We start from the raw sequence: 27,344 nt of genomic DNA, 5'->3' as shown, positions 1-27,344 counted from the left end.
TATTTATATAGACTTGTTCAGGCGACATATCGCAGATGCACTTGCTAAACCTCAGCTTCAAAATGAGATCTTGCAATGATGTACATCTGTCAAGGTATACTCATCTTTAAACATTATGTATAATTTAAATATAGTTTTTCATGTCATATTACCTTTTGAATAGGTGCTTGCAAAGAAAATGGATTTAGTGGAGCACCAGCCAGCTTTTTCTTCTTTAAAGTAATGACAGGAGGCGGAGTTATCTGAGGAGACTGAAGAAAAAAAAAAAAGCAATTAAAATATATCCACACAAAGGTGGCTGCATATGCTTGTTTGCAAAAGAGTTCATTATAAAATCTAAGCAAATACTTGCCTCAGATTTTAAGTCTCTTAGTATATCACCCAGTAAATCATCTTTTGACAAGTCAACTGTTTTCTGCAAAGAAAAAAAAAAATGTATTTAGAAATTTAATTTACATAATGGGGAAAAAAGATTAAATGTAAATATATATACATACAATATATATATATATATATATATATATATATATATATATATATATATATATATATATATATATATATATATATATATATATATACACACACTTCAAAATTACAGATCCGCACTCACTGGACTTTCAGAAAATCAATAGTTTGATTACAGTGACATTTCGGGGAGTCAACCATCCACTTTATAATTAATATATATATATATATATATATATATATATATATATATATATATATATATATATATATATATATATATATATATATATATATATATATATATATATATATATATTTTTATTAGTAACCGTATTAGCCCATTAGTTGAATATCAAAATAACAAAAGTACCTTTTTTATTGGACTAACATTACATGGTAAAAGACAAGCTTTACCTCTTCCTCAGGTCTGAAGCAATACTCAAACTTGTCTTTTATACTACATAATGTTAGTCCAATAAAAAAAAAAAAAAAGCATTACTGCATACTACAATACTCTTGTTATTTTGATATTTATAAAGTTTACTAGCCCAGGGTAAAAATGAACTAGACCACTCAATGTTAAAGTGAATGTAAAGTTGAATGAATAAGTGCCCGGTTTCTAAAAATACTATTAAAAACAATGGCACTTTCATTCATTAAACTTTACATTGTAGCGTTTTTCTTAAATACTAATCTTTTCTTTAGCAAAACCATACCGGCGATGATCCACCCGCTTCTAATGCTGTACTTAGCACCTCAATGACGAAACAGGCTTCCTCCAATCACGGCATGGCATCACAACAGCGACGCTCTGGAGTGCATGCCATGATTGGATGAAGCCGGTTTCGTCATTGTTGAGGTAAGTACAGAGGAGCTGCGGGCGGAGTATCGCAGGTCCGGGTTTGCTAAAGAAAAAGCCAAGTATTTTATTTTATTTATTTATTAAATGCTGCAATGTAAAGTTTAATGAATGAAAGTGCCCCTGTTTTTAATAGTATTTTTTGAAACCGGGCACTCATTCATTCAACTTTACATTCACTTTAAAGATAAGAAAAAGTTAAATTTCTTACTTATTTGGGACTAGTGGAAATCGCGTACCCCATTTACATGTATTTATAAAATACAAAAACTTCTGAACTTCAGTATAAATGACATTTTTAGACATTAAGTTCCCCAAAAGTGACCAAGCAACAACTCACATCAAGTGTCTTTTTTCCCGCACTAGCCATGAACATGGACTTGATATTGTTTGGTTTTGATACAGAAGACTTCTTAACATTTGCTTTGTCTTTAGCTCCTCCTTTCCCTGTAATAACAAACATCACACCAGATTAATTTTTCTCAAAACATAGGTCTAGTTTTTATATTATGAAATTTATTTAATTCTCTTGATATCCTTTTTTGAAGAGTAGACATTGGTATGTTCAAATTTCCCTAAAACCTTAAAATTTATAATAAAAATAAATTTAAAAAAAAAGTGCTATACATTTTCACTCATGCAAGATCTGCTCCTCTCCACTGGCTGCTTTGGTTGATAGAGGCAGTGAGAGGAGTATAAAAATTTTTTTTTTTAAAAATACACAAAGCGTACAAAATGATAATGGGTAGAAACTACTGAAAGCTCACTTTCCCATAATTTGCATGAAGAAAATGGTCTGACAATCAACTGATAAAGTGAATGTAAAAAGAAAAGTGGGAGGCAATGTATAAACAGCTGTATGATATATTTCTACAGGAGAAACATCTTTCTTTTATGCCCATTAAACTACCACAGACAATGCAAGAAGCCTGAACTGACTCAACTTTATGTTAATAGAATCTGAAAATAGCCTAAACTATCCAATTGGGATATATATTATTTTTTTTTTAGCAAGAACCACAGTGAAGTCCTTGAAGAATAAAGAGTATGTTTGCCAAGCTAATGTATGTGGTTCTTTTGACATAGATAGGAAAATGCAGACAACATCTAATCTGTAGAGTGATTTCTTGTCAGTCAAACAGAGGGCAAAACAATGACATTTGGAAGCAAGAAAAGCAAAAACACCCTTAGCCAAGAACAGTAAGAACAAATTTGACTTGGTGAAAAGCAAATGTTAGGCTATTCTACAAAAGGGCTTGTAATTCAGACACACTTTGGGCCAACTGCTACCAAAAATGGGTTTGGAGTGTTAAAAACTAATGAAATTATCACAGAAAATGCAGCCTCTATCTCAACATTATTACCAGAGAAGATCCTATGTTGGGGTAGTAGATCAGTAAAAAGGAAGACTATGAACAAGGGTGTGAAAGAATTGCGTAATCAGGGGTTACTGAAACCATCTGACGCCAGTAAATGACGCATTGAGAGTATTTCACCCTTGTAGAAATCTCTTACTGAAAAAACATGAAGGCATAATTTAAAAAAAAAAAAAAAAGAAAAAAAGTCTCCCAGACCCTATATTAAATCCCAGACATAGGCTTCTTACATGCTTCAAGTAAAAGCTGCATTACTGGAGTTGCATTTCAGTTGTTGGAGATGTAAGAATTCAACAGCCAGGACATTAGCCATAGATCTTAAAGATTTCAATGCAGAAAAGGACCTTTACAAAGAATATCCAGAGATAAAAGAATGCAGGGTGACAATGTCGGATTTAGTAATGCAAACCATGGTCATCAAGGCCAGAAGGGTGTGATCACAATGAAAGTCACTGGTTCCAGTTGAATCCTGTAGAAGAAGTTTAGGTATGAGCGGTATTGAAGGAAATGCGTATAGACAGAAATGGACGATAGATAATAGCTAAAGAAAAGAGGAATCTGGAATCGACAATTGATGCTATAAGATATATGCCAGCCAAGCCCCACCTACTGAACACCTGGGTTTTTTAAAAAAAAAAAAATATTGTCTACTGCCACTATGTAGTAGAGAAACTGACCTTACTCAAGAAGTCCACCTTGTAATTCAGACTTGTAGATGTATTGCAGTGAGGTTCTGTACATATTAGTGGGTCTAAGAAAGGCTGGCTAGACTGCTTTGATTGCTTGACAACTCTTTGTTTCCCTGGAAACAAAGATATGACACTGCTGTCCTGTTGTCTGTCAGTACCTTGATGAATCTTAATCAAGAATCAGTTGAAAATGAAGGAGTAGAGACCTGCCCTGATTTCCACAATATATGAAGAAAATAAGGAAGCAGCTGTAAAACATTTGCCTTGAGTAAGCTTCCCCTAACAAAAAGTACCCATCTGGACATGTATCGAATATGTATTTCCCAGTGGAAGATCTGTGGAGAGATTTGACTGTTGTATCCATTAATGTAGAAAGGTTTGTAAATAGAAAGGAAAGCAAACCTGTTGTGAGAGACTGCACCAATGTTGCAATCCTTTCAACAACATGTATCCATATTTCATCTGGCCACTTTACCATGTGGATTATGGACACAATGAGCCCCAATATCCACATCCATACTCTTGCTGTTAGGACTGGCGAGTGTAGAAGACTGCCCAAGCAATTGACAAGATCTAGAATCGCCTGTTGAGGTTGAAACACTCAGAGACTTGAAGTATGCACCAAGAAGAATTATTTCCTGGTAAGGATGCACTTGACTCTCTTCCAGATTCAGCAAACTGCTTTGGAGCAGAAGGAAATGTAAATTAGCATCCCTGTGATGACAGGTCTGTTCCACAGAATATGCGATCAGAAGAATATCATACAAATAATGTAAAACAATTATGCCCTGCAGGTAAGGCTTTTCAGTTAAAAGCAATATAACCTTTTTAAAACACCTCTGGCAAAATTAAATTCCAAAACATCAGAGCTATGAACTGTGTTGATCCCCCACAGAAACTGCATTAATGTCTTTGCAATGGGAATGTAAAAATAGGCATTCCCTTGGAATGACTGGCAGCATAAATGCCTTTGGTGGAATCAAATTAATAACCATCTTAAACCTGTGTGTCACTAGGTTCAGAGATCTAACACACCTCCATGAACCATTCTATTTTTTCGTCAATCAGTAATTAGCAGAAACCAAGAAACTTTAAAGAAGCTGGACCTTCCTCAGTTACTCTTGTAATCATTTGACGATGAACCGGAGTACGTCTGTAGATTTCACTGGATCCTGTGGGACTGGTTACGTCACAAAGCAGTAATACATAGGCAAGGTTTTTAAAACTTAGGCAAGGTTTTGAAATAGTTCCAAGGACCCAATCGTCTGAAAAATATATATTGACCAGATGTCCCTGTAGACTGTCAATCTGGTACACACAGAAGTCACCTGGACACCTGTTGGGTAATGCTGTTTTTTTTTCCATGCCCTCCGTTTAAGATTGCATCTCCCAGGCTTGAGAGTGAAAAATCTTTGGACCGTATGGCCCTCTGTAGGAGGTAGATCTGTGCAGTCTGGGAGCCTAAGGAAGAATCATATTCTTACCCTCAGTTCCTTTTTAGAACAAACATACTAATTATTTTCCAAATAACACAGTCCCTCAAAGAGTAGACCCAGAAAGTTGTATTTTGAACTGGAATCAGTATCCTGGTGCTTCAGCCAGAGCACTTTTGACAAAACTTGTGACCATAGTTTCAGCATTAAAAGGGTATATTAAAGTCAAGTTTTATTGTTAGTAGTATTCATGTATTTTAATACCATTATACTCAATATTAATATTTTTATTATCAACAACATTTTACAGTGTAGCACAACTGAAAAACATAATTTATGCTTACCTGATAAATTCCTTTCTTCTGTTGTGTGATCAGTCCACGGGTCATCATTACTTCTGGGATATAACTCCTCCCCAACAGGAAATGCAAGAGGATTCACCCAGCAGAGCTGCATATAGCTCCTCCCCTCTACGTCACTCCCAGTCATTCGACCAAGAATCAACGAGAAAGGAGAAACCAAGGGTGAAGTGGTGACTGGAGTATAATTTAAAAAATATTTACCTGCCTTAAAAAACAGGGCGGGCCGTGGACTGATCACACAACAGAAGAAAGGAATTTATCAGGTAAGCATAAATTATGTTTTCTTCTGTTATGTGTGATCAGTCCACGGGTCATCATTACTTCTGGGATACCAATACCAAAGCAAAAGTACACGGATGACGGGAGGGATAGGCAGGCTCATTATACAGAAGGAACCACTGCCTGAAGAACCTTTCTCCCAAAAATAGCCTCCGAAAAAGCAAAAGTGTCAAATTTGTAAAATTTGGAAAAAGTATGAAGCGAAGACCAAGTTGCAGCCTTGCAAATCTGTTCAACAGAGGCCTCATTCTTAAAGGCCCAAGTGGAAGCCACAGCTCTAGTAGAATGAGCTGTAATTCTTTCAGGAGGCTGCTGTCCAGCAGTCTCATAGGCTAAACGAATTATGCTACGAAGCCAGAAAGAGAGAGAGGTAGCCGAAGCCTTATGACCTCTCCTCTGACCAGAGTACACGACAAACAGGGAAGACGTTTGTCGAAAATCCTTAGTTGCCTGTAAGTAGAACTTGAGGGCACGAACTACATCCAGATTGTGTAGAAGACGTTCCTTCTTTGAAGAAGGATTCGGGCACAGGGAAGGAACCACGATCTCTTGATTGATGTTCCTGTTAGTGACTACCTTAGGTAAGAACCCAGGTTTAGTACGCAGAACTACCTTATCTGAATGAAAAATCAAATAAGGAGAATCACAATGTAAAGCTGATAACTCAGAGACTCTCCGAGCCGAAGAAATAGCCATTAAAAATAACACTTTCCAAGATAACAACTTTATATCAATGGAATGAAGGGGTTCAAACGGAACTCCTTGTAGAACGTTAAGAACAAGGTTTAAACTCCATGGCGGAGCAACAGTTTTAAACACAGGCTTGATTCTAGCTAAAGCCTGACAAAAGGCCTGGACGTCTGGATTTTCTGACAGACGCCTGTGCAACAAGATGGACAGAGCTGAGATCTGTCCCTTTAATGAACTAGCCGATAAACCCTTTTCTAAACCTTCTTGTAGAAAGGACAATATCCTAGGAATCCTAACCTTACTCCAGGAGTAACCTTTGGATTCGCACCAGTATAGGTATTTACGCCATATCTTATGGTAAATCCTTCTGGTAACAGGCTTCCTAGCCTGTATCAGGGTATCAACAACCGACTCAGAAAAACCACGTTTTGATAAAATCAAGCGTTCAATTTCCAAGCAGTCAGCTTCAGAGAAGTTAGATTTTGATGTTTGAATGGACCCTGTATCAGAAGGTCCTGTCTTAGAGGTAGAGACCAAGGCGGACAGGATGACATGTCCACTAGATCTGCATACCAAGTCCTGCGTGGCCATGCAGGCGCTATTAGAATCACTGATGCTCTCTCCTGTTTGATTTTGGCAATCAATCGAGGAAGCAGCGGGAAGGGTGGAAACACATAAGCCATCCCGAAGTTCCAAGGTGCTGTCAAAGCATCTATCAGAACCGCTCCCGGATCCCTGGATCTGGACCCGTAGCGAGGAAGTTTGGCGTTCTGGCGAGACGCCATGAGATCTATCTCTGGTTTGCCCCAACGTCGAAGTATTTGGGCAAAGACCTCCGGATGAAGTTCCCACTCCCCCGGATGAAAAGTCTGGCGACTCAAGAAATCCGCCTCCCAGTTCTCCACTCCCGGGATGTGGATTGCTGACAGGTGGCAAGAGTGAGACTCTGCCCAGCGAATTATCTTTGATACTTCCATCATTGCTAGGGAGCTTCTTGTCCCTCCTTGATGGTTGATGTAAGCTACAGTCGTGATGTTGTCCGACTGAAACCTGATGAACCCCCGAGTTTTTAACTGGGGCCAAGCCAGAAGGGCATTGAGAACTGCTCTCAATTCCAGAATGTTTATTGGTAGGAGACTTTCCTCCTGATTCCATTGTCCCTGAGCCTTCAGAGAATTCCAGACAGCGCCCCAACCTAGTAGGCTGGCGTCTGTTGTTACAATTGTCCAGTCCGGCCTGCTGAATGGCATCCCCCTGGACAGATGTGGCCGAGAAAGCCACCATAGAAGAGAGTTTCTGGTCTCTTGATCCAGATTCAGAGTAGGGGACAAGTCTGAGTAATCCCCATTCCACTGACTCAGCATGCACAATTGCAGCGGTCTGAGATGTAGACGTGCAAAGGGTACTATGTCCATTGCTGCTACCATTAAGCCGATCACCTCCATGCATTGAGCTACTGACGGGAGTTGAATGGAATGAAGGACACGGCATGCATTTAGAAGCTTTGTTAATCTGTCTTCTGTCAGATAAATCTTCATTTCTACAGAATCTATAAGAGTCCCCAAGAATGGAACTCTTGTGAGAGGAAAGAGAGAACTCTTCTTTTCGTTCACTTTCCATCCATGCGACCTTAGAAATGCCAGAACTAACTCTGTATGAGACTTGGCAGTTTGAAAGCTTGAAGCTTGTATCAGAATGTCGTCTAGGTACGGAGCTACCGAAATTCCTCGCGGTCTTAGTACCGCCAGAAGGGCACCCAGAACCTTTGTGAAGATTCTTGGAGCCGTAGCCAATCCGAATGGAAGAGCTACAAACTGGTAATGCCTGTCTAAGAAGGCAAACCTTAGATACCGGTAATGATCTTTGTGAATCGGTATGTGAAGGTAAGCATCCTTTAAATCCACTGTGGTCATGTACTGACCCTTTTGGATCATGGGTAAGATTGTCCGAATAGTTTCCATTTTGAACGATGGAACTCTTAGGAATTTGTTTAGGATCTTTAAATCCAAGATTGGCCTGAAAGTTCCCTCTTTTTTGGGAACCACAAACAGGTTTGAGTAAAACCCTTGTCCTTGTTCCGACCGCGGAACCGGATGGATCACTCCCATTAATAACAGATCTTGTACACAGTGTAGAAACGCTTCTTTCTTTATCTGGTTTGTTGACAACCTTGACAGATGAAATCTCCCTCTTGGGGGAGAGAATTTGAAGTCTAGAAGGTATCCCTGAGATATGATCTCTAGCGCCCAGGGATCCTGAACATCTCTTGCCCAAGCCTGGGCGAAGAGAGAGAGTCTGCCCCCCACTAGATCCGGTCCCGGATCGGGGGCCGTCGATTCATGCTGTCTTAGGGGCAGCAGCAGGTTTCCTGGCCTGCTTGCCCTTGTTCCAGGACTGGTTAGGTTTCCAGCCTTGTCTGTAACGAGCAACGGCTCCTTCCTGTTTTGGTGCAGTGGAAGTTGGTGCTGCTCCTGCTTTGAAATTCCGAAAGGGACGAAAATTAGACTGTCTAGCCTTAGCTTTGGCTTTGTCTTGAGGCAGGGCGTGGCCCTTACCTCCTGTAATGTCAGCGATAATTTCTTTCAAACCGGGCCCAAATAAAGTTTGCCCTTTGAAAGGTATATTAAGTAATTTGGACTTAGAAGTTACATCAGCTGACCAGGATTTTAGCCACAGCGCCCTACGTGCCTGAATGGCGAATCCTGAGTTCTTAGCCGTAAGTTTGGTTAAATGTACTACGGCCTCCGAAATGAATGAATTAGCTAGCTTAAGGACTCTAAGCCTGTCCGTAATGTCGTCCAGCGTAGCTGAACTAAGGTTCTCTTCCAGAGACTCCATCCAAAATGCTGCCGCAGCCGTAATCGGCGCGATGCATGCAAGGGGTTGCAATATAAAACCTTGTTGAACAAACATTTTCTTAAGGTAACCCTCTAATTTTTTATCCATTGGATCTGAAAAAGCACAGCTATCCTCCACCGGGATAGTGGTACGCTTAGCTAAAGTAGAAACTGCTCCCTCCACCTTAGGGACCGTTTGCCATAAGTCCCGTGTGGTGGCGTCTATTGGAAACATCTTTCTAAATATTGGAGGGGGTGAGAACGGCACACCGGGTCTATCCCACTCCTTAGTAACAATTTCAGTTAGTCTCTTAGGTATAGGAAAAACGTCAGTACTCGCCGGTACCGCAAAGTATTTATCCAACCTACACAATTTCTCTGGTATTGCAACAGTGTTACAATCATTAAGAGCCGCTAAAACCTCCCCTAGTAATACACGGAGGTTCTCCAATTTAAATTTAAAATTTGAAATATCTGAATCCAATCTGTTTGGATCAGAACCGTCACCCACAGAATGAAGCTCTCCGTCCTCATGCTCTGCAAGCTGTGACGCAGTATCAGACATGGCTCTAGTATTATCAGCGCACTCTGTTCTCACCCCAGAGTGATCACGCTTGCCCCTTAGTTCTGGTAATTTAGCCAAAACTTCAGTCATAACAGTAGCCATATCTTGTAATGTTATCTGTAATGGCCGCCCAGATGTACTAGGCGTCACAATATCACGCACCTCCCGGGCGGGAGATGCAGGTACTGACACGTGAGGCGAGTTAGTCGGCATAACTCTCCCCTCGCTGTTTGGTGAAATTTGTTCAATTTGTACAGATTGGCTTTTATTTAAAGTAGCATCAATACAGTTAGTACATAAATTTCTATTGGGCTCCACCTTGGCATTGGAACAAATGACACAGGTATCTTCCTCTGAATCAGACATGTTTAACACACTAGCAAATAAACTTGCAACTTGGTTACAATCTTATTTAACAAAAACGTACTGTGCCTCAAAGAAGCACTAAACGATTAAATGACAGTTGAAATAATGAACTGAAAAACTGTTATAGCATCAATCCTTGAAAACAACACAACTTTTAGCAAAGGTTTGTTCCCATTAGTAAAGTAACAATAATTAAATTTGAAACGTAAAAATAACAGAGCAACGTTTTTAATCACAGTCAATATATAAGTCTCACAGCTCTGCTGAGAGAATCTACCTCCCTTCAAAGAAGTTTGAAGACCCCTGAGTTCTGTTAGAGATGAACCGGATCATGCAGGAAATACAAGAGTAACTGACTGGAAATTTTTGATGCGTAGCAAAGAGCACCAAAAACGGCCCCTCCCCCTCACACACAGCAGTGAGAGAGAAACGAAACTGTCACAATTAAAACAAGCAACTGCCAAGTGGAAAAATAATGCCCAAACATTTATTCACTCAGTACCTCAGAAAATGCAAACGATTCTACATTCCAGCAAAAACGTTTAACATAATAAATACCTATTAAAAGGTTTAATGTACTTTTTACAGAGTAATTCCAGTGAAGTACCATCCCCAGAATACTGAAGTGTAGAGTATACATACATGTCATTATAACGGTATGGCAGGATTTTCTCATCAATTCCATTCAGAAAATAAAAACTGCTACATACCTCAATGCAGATTCATCTGCCCGCTGTCCCCTGATCTGAAGCTTTTACCTCCCTCAGATGGCCGAGAAACAGCAATATGATCTTAACTACTCCGGTTAAAATCATAGTAAAAACTCTGGTAGATTCTTCTTCAAACTCTGCCAGAGAGGCAATAACACGCTCCGGTGCTATTGTAAAATAACAAACTTTTGATTGAAGTTATAAAAACTAAGTATAATCACCATAGTCCTCTCACACATCCTATCTAGTCGTTGGGTGCAAGAGAATGACTGGGAGTGACGTAGAGGGGAGGAGCTATATGCAGCTCTGCTGGGTGAATCCTCTTGCATTTCCTGTTGGGGAGGAGTTATATCCCAGAAGTAATGATGACCCGTGGACTGATCACACATAACAGAAGAAATAATTAATAAAAGCTAATCTGTTTTCACCTGCATCTATTATGGAGCTAGAGTCACTTCTCTATGTGATGTCATAAAAAGCAACAAAAAAAATTGCATCTTATCTAAACCGAGCAAGGGAAAAAAAAATAAAAAAATAAAAAAAAAATAAGCTTCCTCAATACAAATTAAATTACTAAAATAATATTAATTTCAGGGGTTAGGTTATATATATATATAATTTAGAGACATTAAAAAATGTGCTTAAAAAATGCAATAAATCATAAAAGAACAACAATTTTCATATCCAACATTTCAAATAAAATTGTATAGTAAAACAGCTTAAGCAAAATAACATACCTTTGCCTTCAAGCACATTTTCTTCAAGGTCATCATCGAAGATCTCTCTACCATCTTCTACATAACCTGCCCCATCTGTAAAGTGGAAAAAGTTTAATTTAACCTTAATGCAGAAAGTTTATAGGAAATAAAAAAAGTACAAAAACAAAACAAATGACAATACTGTAGTTGGTAAATAGGTAACGCCAAGCTTGACATATTTTGTAACTTAAAGGGCATTGCAGCTTAAAGGGACATTCCAGTCAACATTTAAATGCACATAGATTACATATTTGAATAAAAACATATTTGCAATATAAATGCATTGGCAAAAATGCTTCTAGTAAAAGTTATCACTGTTTTAGTGTTAACATTTTTCTCTGCACGTAAAGCATAGATATTGTCACTGCACCCACATTTTAAATACTGCAGCTGATCAGATCATCAGTGGGGCTTGTATCATGTCAGCAATTAACAAATTGAGTCATTACCAGATGGTACAAGCACCTTAGGCTCTCTGAGCAAGTGCTGTGTTTAAAATGCTGGTGCACGGTGCATACTTAAATACACTTTTGAAACAGCTATACCTTTTATTAGTATTATTTTTGCTAATGAGTGTATATTACAAAATTGCTTCTGTTCAATACCGAAATTCACCCATGTGTTTCCAATTTTGGCTGGAAATCTCTTTAACATTTCTGCATTCCACACACAAATTATTGTTGGGGCAAAAAAACATGCCAGGTTCTAACTAAGGGGGAAGTAGACCAATGGACTAACAGAAAATGTAATGGTGTGTGGAAGAAATTGAATGAGTATTCTAAACATTAAACAGGCAAAGGGACGCTGCTAGGAAGAGTGCTCATAGGTATTCAGCAAAAAGAAAAATTGAGAGAGTACATGGTTTTGTGATCATACAAGGAATGCGTGGTGACTGCTTAAAAAAAATAGGTACTTGGTAAACAGATTTGTGCTTTAGACAGAACATCATTTCATATTACAAAGTATTACTCCGTCCCCATACTGCAAATTCATTATGCCATCTGCCTGGCAACATTTTCTGTGGAGAACACTGATATTTATTTAGACACACCTAAAACACATGATAAACTGTGTTCTCTACAGATAATTTAGCCTGCCGGCGGGTCAGTGTAATAATAAAGCATTTTCTACAATACACCACTAATTTAACAAAAGTATTTAAATTATATTTTGCATTTTTTTTGTGGGTGCTAAGTTAAATCAGGTGGGTGGTGTTTCCATTAAAAAAAGTCTGGGGGGGGTACACTATGTTTTGCTCTTTGAAGGAGGCACTGTGGGATGTGAGTAATCAGTTGGTTTCTAAACTTTGATATTGATATGCACGGATGTTTTAGCATGGTTCTAAGAAAGATATTTTTATATTATTGTGCATAAAAAAAAAAAAAAGTCAGTGAGATGCAATTTTAGTTCTAAGGTTATTCATCCTGAAATAAGGATTAGTTTTTCATTATGTCGCATGAGACTGTATATTCACGGTTGCAATGTTTACATTTTCTGGTAAATGAAATCCATTCATAATGTCATACTCCAAAGGAGGTTTCTGGAAGATTATTTTGGGCAACCAGATGCTTGGTTTTGCAGTTCTTAAAACTGTGAATCAGTGTTAAAAAAAAAAAATGTTAAGATATTAAACAGAGTTGAGAAAGACATCTGTATCACATTGTTTTTCTGCAAATCCATGTATACAGAATCAACTCCTTACCTCTTAAAGGGACAGGAAACCCCAAAAATGTAATTCATGATTCGGATAGAGCAAACAATTTTAAACAACTTTCAAATTTACTTTTATTATCAAATATGCGTCATTCTCTTATTTGATAAAGAAACAGCATTGAACTACTGGCAGCTAGCTGAACACATCTAGTTAACCAATCACAAGAGACAAAATGTATGCAGGCACCAATCACCAGCTAGCTCCCACTAGTGTAGAATATGTACATATTCATTTTTCAATAATGGATACCAAAAGAACAAAGCACATTTAAAAATAAGGGATTTTAAAACATGTCTTACAACTGCATGCTCTGATTCTTGCAAGTTTAATTTTGACTTTCCTATCCTTTTAAGAGCCAAGTTTCAAGAATTTAAATGAATAAAAGATTGTTTGTAGTCTAATAATTCCATACAAGGAGCTAAGTGTGAGCAGGGAAGGGAAAGTAGTAAAAATGAAAGTGAAGCCTATAATACTGTTTTAGTTAAATAAAACCATTTCAAAATTAAAGTGAATGTAAACTTTCATGAATGCCTGGTTTTTAAAAATACTATTAAAAACAGGAGCACTTTCCACTTTTCTGCAGCGTACAGTAGACTGGTTTTCAAACCTACACGACAAAAGGTGGGTCCAATTGGAGCATAATATGACCCAAAACCAGCATTTGGGTCAACTATGCTGGTCACCAAAAGATAGACAAATTTCTAAAATTCTCCACACAAACCATATCGGAAACATTTAAAATTTGGGATAAGATTTTGATAGAATATCCTAACATATCATCCAAATTCTCACCTCTGACGCATAACAATGAATTCCAACCTGGACTTTAGGTCATTCCTAGACTTATAAGCACCCCTCTTAGATCTTTGCAAATTCACCATCTTGGTAGCGAACAATACTCCCCAACCATAGACAAGCTAATTTCCACAGGCTTCTTTGTGTTTAAAGAATGGCTTTTCTATAGACAGTGCCATTCTTACATTTCATCACACCCTCAATTTAAAGGGACAGTCAAGTATAAATTAAACTTTCATTATTCAGATAGGACTTTTAATTTTAATTGACTTTCCAATTTACTTTTATCATCAAATTTGCTTTTTTCTCTTGGTATTTTTAGTTTAAACTAAACATAGGTAGGCTCATATGCTAATTTCTAAGCCTTTGAGGGCTGCCTCTAATCACATGCTTTTTAAATCTCTTTTCAACACAAAGAGACAGAAAGTACACGTGGGCTATATAGATAACACTGTGTTCAGGCACAGAAAGTTATTTAAGATCTAGCACAATACAATGCTAACTTTAAGACAATAGATAATAAACAGTCACAGTCATGTGATCAGGGGGCTGGAAGAAGGTTCCTAGATACAAGGTAATCACAAAGGTAAAAAGTACATTAATATAACTGTGTTGGTTATGCAAAACTGGGGAATGAGTAATAAAGGGATTATCTATCTTTTAAAACAATAACAATTCTATGGTTGACTGTCCCTTTAAAAACATGACCAGATCAATGACACCTTTCGAATCCCTTTGTCATAAAACCACAAACTAGACATGCTTTATCCATCACTCACTCATTCTTATCACAACCACCACATGGCTCTCTTCCATATTATATAGATAGATGGAACTATGAACTAGGCATAGACATCACTTAGGCAGACGCGCTACAAATGTTTTCTAATATTAAAAAAACATCAGTCTCATGTAGGTTTGTAGAACTTAATCTGAAAATTTTACAAAGATGGTATCTAACTCCAGAGAGATGTAAAAAAAAATATATAAACTCAAATCCGCCCAATGCTGGAGATGTGGTTCCACTGAATGCCATATGACTCACATTTGGTGGCAATGTAGCAAAATAATTCCGATTTGGACTGAGATAGCACAGGAAAGAGGTAAAATCCTTTAAACACCTACTACCCCCCCCTGGACCCATGCCTATGGCTTTTTAACAGAGTTCCGAACAAACTCCCAACCCCCTCAAAAAAACTGTGTAATATACTAAGTAATAGCTTTAAAATCATCATTGCAAGGAATTGGAAGTCCGGTAAGATCTCACCCAATGGCATTTAGAGTGTAACCGCAATATCTCTCTAGAGGAATATTATTACATGAAAAATAAAAACACTGACCTATATGCTCAAATGTAGATAGGATATGGACTAGCGCCTACTTGGGAAACCCTTTGGCCTGGGAGTGGTGATGCCTAGTAACCACCAATAGAAGCATTAAATTAAATAGAGACCCCAGGCACCTGACCAAGCGGAGGCAAAGGAAATAACAGCGAATAAACAAAATGTAATTAAATATGTAGGAATAAATAAATCGCTTATTTATAAGTACAAATAATACAATAAAATACTCATGGATCCATGCTAATTAATGCATAAATAAATAATATAGGGTATGTGTAATCATCAGCATTGCATAACAATGTAAGAACAGGATAAAACAATTAAAAAGAGTGTTAAAACAATGGTAAAAACACACTAGATAATACCAAATGGGTTGTCTCTGCTAAAAGACCAAGAAAGCAGCTAAATTAATGTAAAATACAAATACTAGATCTAACAATGAATATGATTATTCAATATTAATAAAACTAATCCATCCAGGTGCGGAGGTGTGATGTGCTGTGATGTGTTGGTGTCAAAAAAAATAGTGTACAAATAATATCTGAATAAGTGAATGTCCAGAAAAATCCCTATTGGGATAATGTCCAAAAAGATTCAGAAAAATACAAATAGTGTATATACGGTGACCAACAAAAGTGGAGATAGTGATCCAATGTGCTGGAAAAAAATAAAACAACTTGCAGCAAAAATGTGTGCAACAAGAAAAATTCTTCAGAAGTGGGTACTTGAAAATCCTGATATGTGATATATTGCTTGTTGTAAATCCCAAGGTTAAACAACTGCTTCCGTGAGTGTCTAATGTGAATGGCAGCTGGCTCCACAGTCTTGATAAAGGCCTAGTAAGGGCCGAAACGCGTAGACCGAGTACTGGTAAGCCTCTTTCCAATTATTTTCACTGTTTGAAAACGTTTTTGCGCTATATTTATTTTATAGGAGGACATCGTCATTTGCTTGCCATTCTGTAGTACACAGACATCATTCACATTAGACACTCACAGAAGCAGTTGTTTAACGATGGGCGTTACAACAAGCAATATATCACATATCAGGATTTTCAAGTACCCACTTCTGAAGAATTTTTTTTTTTTTTTTTTTTACACACATTTTTGCTGCAAGTTGTTTATTTTATTTTTTCCAGCACATTGGATCACTATCTCCACTTTTGTTGGTTACCGTATATAAACTATTTGTATTTTTCTGAATCTTATTGGACATTATCCCAATAGGGATTTTTCTGGACATTCACTTATTCAGATATTATTTGTACACAATTTTTTTGGACATCAACACATCACAGCACATCAAACCTCCGCACCTGGATGGATTAGAGTTTTATTAATATTGAATCATCATATTCATTGTTAGATCTAGTATTTGTATTTTACATTCATCTAGCTGCTTTCTTGGTCTTTTAGCAGAGACAACCCATTTGGTATTATCTAGTGTGTTTTTACCATTGTTTTAACACTCTTTAATTGTTTTATCCTGTTCTTACATTGTTATGCAATGCTGACGATTGCACATACCCTATATTATTTATTTATGCATTAATTAGCATGGATCCATGAGTATTTTATTGTATTATTTGTACTAATAAATAAGCGATTTATTTATTCCTACATATTTAATTACATTTTGTTTATTCGCTGTTATTTCCTTTGCCTCCGCTTGGTCAGGCGCCTGGGGTCTCTAATTTACTTTATGCTCAAATGCTCCTTATGTGGGAAACTTATATGCAAAAATACACCTCTAACACTCACCAATCATAGCCTAATTTTGTTCTAAATTGGGAATAACCCCATATGCTCTTTGTATACCGATTGAGATATGTTAGCCTTGAAAGCACATCAAACAGAATTCTTTATCTTTATTTTTACTGTAACTGTATTCTGATTTCTCCCCCAAATTCCTATTTCCCTATTTTATTTTGTTAAAGACGGATGTAAATCGCTTCAAATGTATAACTTTCTTTTACATATGCTTTTCTATGTGATAATTTGGATTTCAATAAACTTTTGAATTAAAAAAAAAAAAACGACGACAACAGCCCTTTTTTATTCATGAAACTTTACACTGCTTTTTCTTCAGCAAAGCCGGATCGGCGATGCCCTGCCCACAGCTCCTCTGTACTTACGTCAGCAATGACTAAACCGGCTTCATCATTGCTGTGCTATTTACAGCATGAGAAGCGGGCAGGGGGGTGGAAATAGCTGATCCGGATTGTCTGAAGAAAAAGGTAAGTATTTTTAAAAATATGCTGCAATATAAAGTTTCATGAATGAAAGTGTCTCTGTTTTTAAAAGTATTTTTAAAAACTGGGCACTCATTCATGAAAGTTTACATTCACTTTAAGGATATGATTATTTTCCTCCTTCCAATAAAGTACAGCAGAAAAGTTATCCAAATATGAATGAGTAACCAATTATATATATACCTATGTATTTCTAACGGTATATAACCAAATCAGCAATTTTCTAATACACAGTAACAGGAGAAACTAATCTGAAAAGTTATTCTAAAAATTAAACCATCTAGTTTTAAATATAAAAGATTATAACTATGTAGAAAACCATTATTTAAATCAAGCCTTACTTTCTAGTGGTTTAAATTGGGATTTAAAATAAACCCCACCATGTTTAATATACTAATAATATGTTTAGATGTTTGGTATATATTTATTTATTGGTTTAAGATTTGCATGAGTTGTCCGTTTTCAATAAACTAGAGCTGGTTTTTCTTTCTTCTGAATGGAATGTCAAGCGCCTGAAAATTAGGTCTTCAATGAATACAATTGTAGGGGGTTGTCTTCACATGTAATTAAGCAATAGACACTTCAGGATCAGATGTGCATAAAAGTTATTGCTTTAATTTACTAGTGCATTACAAGTGCACCAAATATAATTTTCAAAATAGTGTGTAAAACACTTGTCACAACCGTGATAATTCCATAATAATCACCAAAAAACATCTTATAAAGCACAGAATATTGTAAATACAAATGTCATAGCAAATCATCAAAAGTAGTACAGTTAAAGCTCCTGCCATATAGTCAGCACTTATTAATTTTCATAATCAGTTCAAATAAGAAATTTAAACAGGAAAATACTGTACAAAGCCTTAAATCTGACCACTGTAGTATTTCCTACTGCCTCTCAACTTCACAATAATTAGCATAAACATCCCAAAACAACTAACAGTAGCAAAAGCATAAAAAAAAACTATTTTAAGTCAGGGCATGAAAAATATTGCCCACCACCCTGACACTTGAGACAAAATAGTCATTACTTTTGAACAGCAAATTTCCCCAATACTCATATCTGTTCCCAACTGTCCTGACAGAAACAGCAGCATGGCCCAAGCCTCATCATGGGTACAGCTCCACTACCCTATACAATTTCTATTTTTATTTGGGTGTTTATCCATGGAGATAGTACAGCTTGTCATAGCTCCGTACCCAGTACCAGCTCTCTCCTCCTAATTCACATTATGAGGCCTATCGGACCTGATCCGACAGTGCGGATCAGGTCCAACAGATATCATTTAATGCGGAGAGCAATACGCTTTCCATATTCAGCATTGCACCAGCAGCTCTTGTGAGCTGCTGGTGCAACGCCGCCCCCTGCAGCAAGGGGGTGTCAATCAACCCGATCAGGTTGAATTGTGGCGATCTTTAGACCGCTACTCCATAACTAGTGTTTCTGGCGAGTCTGAATACTCGCCAGAAACACGGCCCTCAAGCTCCATTCAGAGCTTGATAAATGGTCCTCTATATGTGGAAAATACATGACAGACAGCAGTGTATCTATGTGAGTGACAGTTAATATCTGTGACGCCTTGAACTACAAACAAGCTTTAGGCTATCATTAAAAGTTCTGATAAAAAATCCAGAATCTTCTCACTTATTAGAAACTCTAGAATTAAACTTTATCTCCTCCCCCCAACTATACACTTTACATGGAGATGTGACTAGAAAATGTAACAAAAATAAATAAAATGGCTACACCATCTATCTAGCAATTTCTATACCTTTACGGTATTAAAGCCACGTAAAAACAAAACAGAAAGACGCAAGCTGAATAACAAAAAGGGTCATTAAAAGGGATACTAAAAAACACAAATATTGTATTTCATGATTCAGATAGCGCATGCAATTTTAAGCATCTTTCTAATTTACTCCTATTAGGAGCCGGCCCATTTTTGGTTCAGCACCTGGGTTTCGCTTGCTGATTGGTGACTAAATGTAGCCACCAATCAGCAAGCGCTATCCAGGATGCTGAACCAAAAATGGGCAGGCTCCTAAACTCAGATTCCTGCTTTTTTAAATAAAGATAGCAAGGAAACAAAACAAAAAATGTATAATAGGAGTAAATTAGAAAGATTCTTAAAATTGCATGCGCTATCTGAATCACTAAAGCAAAAATGTGGTTTAGTGTCCCTTTAAAAAAAAAAAAAAAAATAACTAATCCTTTTACATGTCCATTGCTAATCTTGCTCTAAATTCAAAACAATGTTGGCAAAAAATGTAAAAACTGTTCCAACACAACCATAGGGGCCAAACATGAATTCAGTTATTGCGGTTTACAAAATGCATGAAAATATTTAAAAATTCACAAGATGTCAGTCACTTACCATCATCCACTATCCAGTCATCATCCTGACGCTCCCGTACAATCTTAGAGTACGATTCCTCATCCACCTCTTCATAAATACTTGACATCTCTTCGACCTGACAATATATACATTTTTCAGCACAAAAAGTTAATGAATAGCAGTTTGTTTTTTCATCTCCAAAATTAGAACTAGTTGTCTTTAATTTATAAACATGTGCAGAATTATGTAACTAACCTAGTGACACCTCCAAAACTGAAAAGGATTTTAAAGATTTAACCCTACCCAAATCCGTACTTAACTTTCCTTTCTTGCCAGCCTCTTCTGGTTTATTCAACAGCACATCACAGGCACTCTGTGTAATCCGCCATGTTGAACTACACGTAGCACGCTCCTGCGCTGGGTAAAGCAGTCGAGAGCTTTACAGAATGCGGGAGGGTACGCTACATGTAGTTTTTTAATGGCCCAAACTGACGCGCTGACCTCCCAGAGGAAGAACTTATTCACTTTCTGCGATTACATTTTTTTTGTGAAATTATTTCTGCAGGTTATTTTTAAATTAGGCCAGTTCAGTTGCAATGTGTTGATTAACTGGAGAGTAAAGTATTTTTTAAAGTTTAATATATTGCAGAAGCTGAAATTGGATTGCAAATTAACTGCAGACAAAAAAATAAATTGTAAAATGTCTCTTGAATAAAGTGGTTTCCTTTTAACTTGGTCTAACATAGAAATGTAGTAATAAAAAGAACGAGCATTGCTCGCAAGAATGTCTTACATTCAGAAAAAACAGCTTTCCAGGCTGGGGAATGCTAGGGGGTTGGGTTTGAAAAGAATATGAAAGCCAGTTAATGTGCTGCTGCTCTACTGCATATTTGACTGTTCCCTTCAAACAGCACTTTGCTGTGGATGCGCTGTGTTAAGGAAAACTTACATAGTGCTACCAGAGCAAAGCTCTGTTTGAAGAGAACAGCCTGATGTGGAGCAGCACTGCAAAGTGAAAACACTAAGAACTCCTGCAGACATGATGCATTTTCTGCAATGACATCTCAGATCACTGCATGTTCTGCTATGGGGCGCGCTGTGATTAAACAGCGCGCCTGTAATGCGCTGTTGAAGAAACCAGAAGAGGCTAGCAAGGAAGGTAAGGTAAGTACGAGTTTAGGGGATAAATCTTTAAAATTCTTTTATCTTTTGCAGTTGTCACCTGGTTAATGTTACATAATTCTGCACATAGTGCAGAATTATGTAACAATTTGAACGTTGACTGGCACTTTAAAGTGTCAGTAAACACCCAAAAAATAATGTTATATTTATATAACATTATATTAGCACAATCTTTATAAAACGTAATATTCCCTTTGAATTTTTTTTTAAAAAAAAACGGCTGTTTTACAGACCCGCTCTCTGTGCTATTCTGAGCGGGTCTGTTTTATTCACACAGCGCATCAGGCCAGCTGTATAGTCACAGCCCGGCCCGACCGCGCCATTATACACAGTGCAGCTCGCTCCTGCTGTCAGACAGAGCAGGAGCAAGCTGCACTTAGTGTTATGGCGTGGTCGGGCCGGGCTGTGACTATACAGCTGTGTGAATAAAACAGACCCGCTCAGAAAAGAGAGAGGGTCTGTAAAAAAGACGTTTTTTTTTTTTTTAAATTCAAAGGGAATATTACATTTTATAAAGATTGCGCTAATATAATGTTATATAATTCTGCAGTATGTGCAGAATTATATAACATTATTTTTGAGGTTTACTGTCCCTTTAAGGTCAAGTTGTACAGACAAGCACTTTCTTTTAACTTCAAAAATCAAAATAAACAAACAGTTTGCATTGAAAAGTTAAAGGACCCCTCAATGCAGTAGAATTGCATAATTAACAAGTGCATAATAAAAAGACAATGATTTAACACCTCCATTTCAAATAAGCAGTCAATTTTTTCTGACACATTTAGTTTTTCTCACATTTTCCGGCCCCCTGCATCATGTGACAGACATCATCCAAACACAGACTGTTATACCTATACCCTGTGAGCTTGTGCACATGCTCAGTAGGATCTTGTTCCTTAGAAAGTGTGTATATAAAAAGACTTTGCAAAATGAAATAATGGAAATAAATTGGAAAGTGTCTTAAAACTGCATGCTCTTTCTGAATCATAAAAGTTCATTTTGACTTAAAGTGAGGGTAAACTTTGGTGAATGAAATCCCGTTGTTTAAAAATACTATTAAAAACAGGGGCACATTTTTTTTCATCAAAGTTTACAAAGCAGCCGTTTTGATTAAAAACTTACCTTTTCTTCTTTTCACAGCTACAGCAGCTTACCCCACCTGGAATCCTCTCTTCACACCTCAGCAATGATTAATCCTGCTTCCTCCAATCACAGCTTTCCCCCCAGGGTGGTTATTGCCTGAGGCCATGCTTTGATTGGAGGAAGTCAGATTAGTCATTGAGGAGGTGTGAAGAGAAGATTTCCAGGAGGGGTAAACTGCTGTAGCTGTGAAAAGGAAAAAAGGTAAGTTTTTAATCAAAACGGCTGCTTTGTAAACTTTGATGAATGAAAGTGACCCTGTTTTTAATAGTATTTTTAAAAAACGATTATTCATTCTTCTTTTAGGGAGACAGAATGGACTGGGCAAATTCAAAACATATACGATGGTGTTAAAGAGTTAATTTAATGATGATCTTTTATTCAAACAAATGCAATATTTTCAACAGGTTACGATGCATAAAAGCATACACACCTCATATTTGACCTTTTCACCAGATTTAGCTTTCTTTAAACGTTCTAAAGCTTCCTTTCTACCCTTTTTTTCCACTTTTTCACGTCTTGAACGTGATGTTGCACAGCTCCCAGAATCAGACATATCTGGTAATTAAAAATAGAAATTAAAATTAAATAAATACAACAAAATAAATACAGTGATGGAAATATTAGTTCTCTAATCAAAATATTTGTTTAAGCCAGCAATTTAAAAAAAAATAAAAAAATCAATCACATAGCTATATTTTAAGATATAATTACATTACTCCAGCAAATTAGTGGTCATTTACAACTGTATTTATAAAAGGCAACTATGGATAATTTAATAATATTATCCTTTCCTAGTTTTATATTTAAAAAAAAAAAAAAATTGTTAACTATAAAAAATAAATGATACAACAGTTTTAGAAACAAAGCTTGTAAACATATTTAAAAATGTGTCCTTGTTACTAAAAGTTTATAAACAGATAGAAAACCTTTTATGCAAACTGCTTGGTACCGGAAAAAGTTTGGATTTCCTTTAAAATGGAATAGTTTGGAGAGGGGATGGAAGAAAGGTAGTTTTATATCTTTTTTTTAATAACGTATATCTATTACCCTCAGCAAGTACAGTACTGTAATCAGAGAAGTAATATTTGTTATTTTAAATAAATATAGACTATTTGCATTTTAGAACACAAAAAAACAAACCAACGACATAGGCAGAGAAGAATGTGACTTACAGGCGGATAAAAATAGTAACTTTTGACAACGTTATTTTAATAAGCAAATGACAGGTCTGCATTTTAGAGAATATATATATATATTATTAGGGCTGCACGATTAATCATGGATGCAGGTTTTAAACCACAATTAACCGTGAGAGTATGTTATTTATAACTCCGCCCACTATGATGTCACCTATGACGACTATTGCTGTACGAGCCCGCACCTTCGGCCACGGGCGGAACAACTGGTGGTGGATATTTTTTTTGCTGCCGCCCAGAACTTCCTCCTTCTGACTGCACATGTAGTCTCTTCAGGAGTCTGGAGCGCAGCAGTCGCAGAGAGGAGGCTCACGTCACGGCTCAGGCAAGGCAAGCACGCCGCCTACGCCTGGGGGGTTCAATGGGGAGCAAAGCCCTTATTCCCCGTTTACTTGGGGTGGATTGCAGAGGATCGGTAGGGAGCCCCCTTGAACCCCCAGGCAGAGGCAGAAAATAAAATAGTGAAGATGGGTTAATTACAGTGCACTCTATATATGTGTGAAGCTTTATCCGGAAGCGTTTGGGTAATTCTAGGATTACCCGGAAAAAAGCCATATGCAAGATCGTACCCTGGGATAACCCAGAGCCATTGGGTAATATCAGTTTTACCTGGGTAATCCTAGGATTACCAGGATATACATATACACAGTATAGTAACACAGATTTCAAGCTCTATATTTCTGTGTTTCAAACTGACAAGCTTTGATCTCCTTTTCATGTTTCCCTCAACACATCTAATATTCTTCAGCTTTTTATTGTAAATCTATTCAGCTTACTTTGAATGAAAAGTATATCCACGATTAATTGTGCTACAGGGCATAACAGCCCTCTCCTGTTTTAGTTTCTTTTTGTAAGTACTGTAAGTTTATCTGATGTATTTAAACAGCTTTTCAGTGGAATTGCATAGCATGTGGTGCTATATAAATAGTATTAATAACATGACTAACACATATTAAATTAAAAAAAAAAAAAGGTACCTAAATGACATTTCTGCAGATGCAAACAAACAGTTTATTCTGCAATATACATATTAACAGCATGATTCAGTGTATGGCTAAGTTATTTAGCATTACAGGGACAATAAACATTTTTTTTTTCATTATTCTGACAGAGTATGCAATTTCAAGCAATTTTCTAATTTACTCCTATTAATTGTTCTTCGTTCTCTTGCTGTCTCCTGTCTTTATTTAAAAAACAGGAATGCGATGCATAGGAGCCGGACAATTTTTGGTTGAGAACCTGGGTTATGCTTGCTTATTGGTGGGTAAATGTAAGCATCCAATAAGAAACCGCTATCTATGGTGCTGAACATAAAATGGGCTGGCTGCTAAGATTTACATTCCTGCTTTTAAAATAAAGATAGCAAGAGAACGAAGAAAAATTGATAATAGGAGTAAATTAGAAAGTTGCTTACATTTCATGCTCTATCTGAATCTTGAAAGAAAGAACAAATTGGGTTCAGTGTCCCTTTAAGGTTCACCTCCCCAAATTGTATTGATATAGATATAGATATATATAGTTTCATTATGTACCACATTTAATTACAAACCTAAAGTATTATTGGACCTTTTTGTTTAGCACTAGATAATATGAAGATTTACAAAGAAACGCTAAACATAATCACAAATGATCTGACAGCATCACCCATGGACACGTTGCTGACACAAGCGTATCCAATAAAATGTATCACTGCGGTCTGTCCAATGCCTTAAAACATCACAGAAGTATCAATACAGTATATTGTTTTTTATTTTCTCCGTAGGCAAACGCTGGCCTGGCATTATGTTCAAGGAAACTGCATAAAGGGCAAATATGTTTAAGGTAAAAATAAGACTCTACAGAGATATCACAAATGATCATTTTGTGTCATAGCAACAAGCCCTAAACAGTTATATAATCCATTTGCTGCCAAAAAGTTCTAACACCCCTCTCTGGCAACAAACTGATTAAACAAATGTTTCTTCACGCGAAACGTAACTATGCTCTAACTAAATCAAAACTTACTACACCGCATAGCCTATACTTGTCATGTCAATAGGATATATGGGCACCCTTTGCTCACTGCTGTCAGCTATTCATTGTATCTACTACTGCTACTAACTTCCTACACGCTGCTTGTTTTTATCACCCATTCCCCTGATATGACATCCCCTTCAGTTACCTGGCTGCTCGCTGCTACTGCCGCTGGATATAGGAGCCATGCTCAGTAACACAAGCAACCGCTGGCGCCAAAACTCTCAGAAAGTAACAACCCAAGAACACAGAGCAATCGATCTGGCGCAACATAGCAAACCAATCGCTCCACAGCTTCCCATAACCTGACGTCAGGACGCAGGAAGAAACGTGTGAAGGCCGCAGTTTGTGGGCATCTTCCAGTTTGCTGTGTAGTAACTCAGGACGGTGTCTAGATGCTGTTCAGAAGGAAAAGACTCTTCTATTTTATTTTTATTTTTTTGTAATGCATTCATAGCTATTTTTACAATGATGTAAATATTTTTACAAGTTTGATTTTATTTTTTTCGTATGAATGATTACGTAATCCTGGTAAAAAAAAAACAACAACATTCCTTTCGAACTTATTTTCTCGACCATTTGAAATATTTCAGTTTAAAAAATATTTGGTTGACGGCTGTCAGCTGTATTGCACTGGTTCGGCAAGTCAGAGGAGTAATAAAGTAAGGTCAAAACATTTTGTATAACTAGAAACAAAAACGATATACTGTTACCCACGACAAGGAAGTTGGTTTCTTATTCAAGCTGTTTCTTATTCGTGAAATTCTGTTTCTTATTCATGGAAGTTGGTTTCTTATTCATTTTTTTTTTGTCAGACTGCTTTAAATTGACTTTAAAATAAAAATATAGGTTTTATTTAAATAATAATATGATTCATATCATGTAGTTACACAGAGGTGGAATCCCTTTATACAATTGAATATACAAACTTGAAAAAGGGCATACGTTGGCACCAATACAAATATTACTATTTTGAATAAGTAACAGATATTTTCAAAGGGTTAATAACCATTGGGCCACTGATTTCACTATGAATATATACAGGGTAGATCCCCCTCCATCACATGCAATTGCTTTTAGCCTGGCCCAATGGTGTTTTTGGCACAGAAATTGATGCCAACCCTGGCATAGGTGCTCTAATTCTCATTTTTGAATAAGTAACAGGTATTTTCAAAGGGTTAATAACCATTGGGCCAATGATTTCACTATAAATATATACAGGTTGGATCTCCCTGCATGGCATGCAATTGTTTTTAGCCTGGCCCAATTGTGTTTTGGGCACAGAAATTGATGCCAACACTGGCATAGGTGATCTAATTCTCATTTTTTAATAAGTAACAGATATTTTCAAAGGGTTAATAACCCTTGGGCCACTGATTTCACTATGAATATATACAGGGTAGATCCCCCTCCATGCCATGCAATTGTTTTTAGCCTGGCCCAATGGTGTTTTTGGCACAGAAATTGATGCCAACCCTGGCATAGGTGACATAATTCTCATTTTTTAATTAGTAACAGATATTTTCAGAGGTTTAATAACTATTGGGCCAATGATTTCACTATAAATATATACAGGTTGGATCTCCCTCCATGACATGCAATTGTTTTTAGCCTGGCCCAATGGTGTTTTGGGCACAGAAATTGATGCCAACACTGGTATAGGTGATCTAATTCTCATTTTTTAATAAGTAACATATATTTTCAAAGGGTTAATAACCATTGGGCCACTGATTTCACTATGAATATATACAGGGTAGATCCCCCTCCATGCCATGCAATTGTTTTTAGCCTGGCCCAATGGTGTTTTTGGCACAGAAATTGATGCCAACCCTGTAATAGGTGACATAATTCTCATTTTTGAATAAGTAACAGATATTTTCAAAGGGTTAATAACCATTTGGGCACTGATTTCACTATGAATATATGTAGGGTAGACCCCCCTCCATGCCATGCAATTGTTTTTAGCCTGGCCC

At 36.9% G+C, this 27,344-nt stretch overlaps 1 protein-coding gene across 1 annotated transcript in view; it reads right to left on the bottom strand.

The window, feature by feature from the left end:
* The window catches only part of POLA1 (DNA polymerase alpha 1, catalytic subunit), a 1,417,985-nt gene extending 1,392,378 nt beyond the window's left edge, over positions 1 to 25,607 (bottom strand). Inside the window, exons 1-7 of the mRNA XM_053705268.1 lie at positions 25,520 to 25,607; positions 22,593 to 22,717; positions 19,877 to 19,973; positions 11,375 to 11,449; positions 1,671 to 1,777; positions 353 to 415; positions 153 to 251 (exon numbers count right to left, since the gene is read on the bottom strand). Coding sequence (XP_053561243.1) covers positions 153 to 251; positions 353 to 415; positions 1,671 to 1,777; positions 11,375 to 11,449; positions 19,877 to 19,973; positions 22,593 to 22,717; positions 25,520 to 25,559 — 606 coding nt within the window. The 5' untranslated portion in view covers positions 25,560 to 25,607. The remainder of the gene's footprint in view (positions 1 to 152; positions 252 to 352; positions 416 to 1,670; positions 1,778 to 11,374; positions 11,450 to 19,876; positions 19,974 to 22,592; positions 22,718 to 25,519) is intronic.
* Between the last annotated feature and the right edge of the window lie 1,737 nt (positions 25,608 to 27,344).

Source organism: Bombina bombina, chromosome 3 (genome assembly GCF_027579735.1).
Source record: "Bombina bombina isolate aBomBom1 chromosome 3, aBomBom1.pri, whole genome shotgun sequence".
In the NCBI taxonomy this organism is placed as follows: domain Eukaryota; kingdom Metazoa; phylum Chordata; class Amphibia; order Anura; family Bombinatoridae; genus Bombina; species Bombina bombina.
The sequence above is the reverse complement of the archived record's forward strand: the minus strand, read 5'-3'. Positions and strand labels throughout refer to the sequence as shown.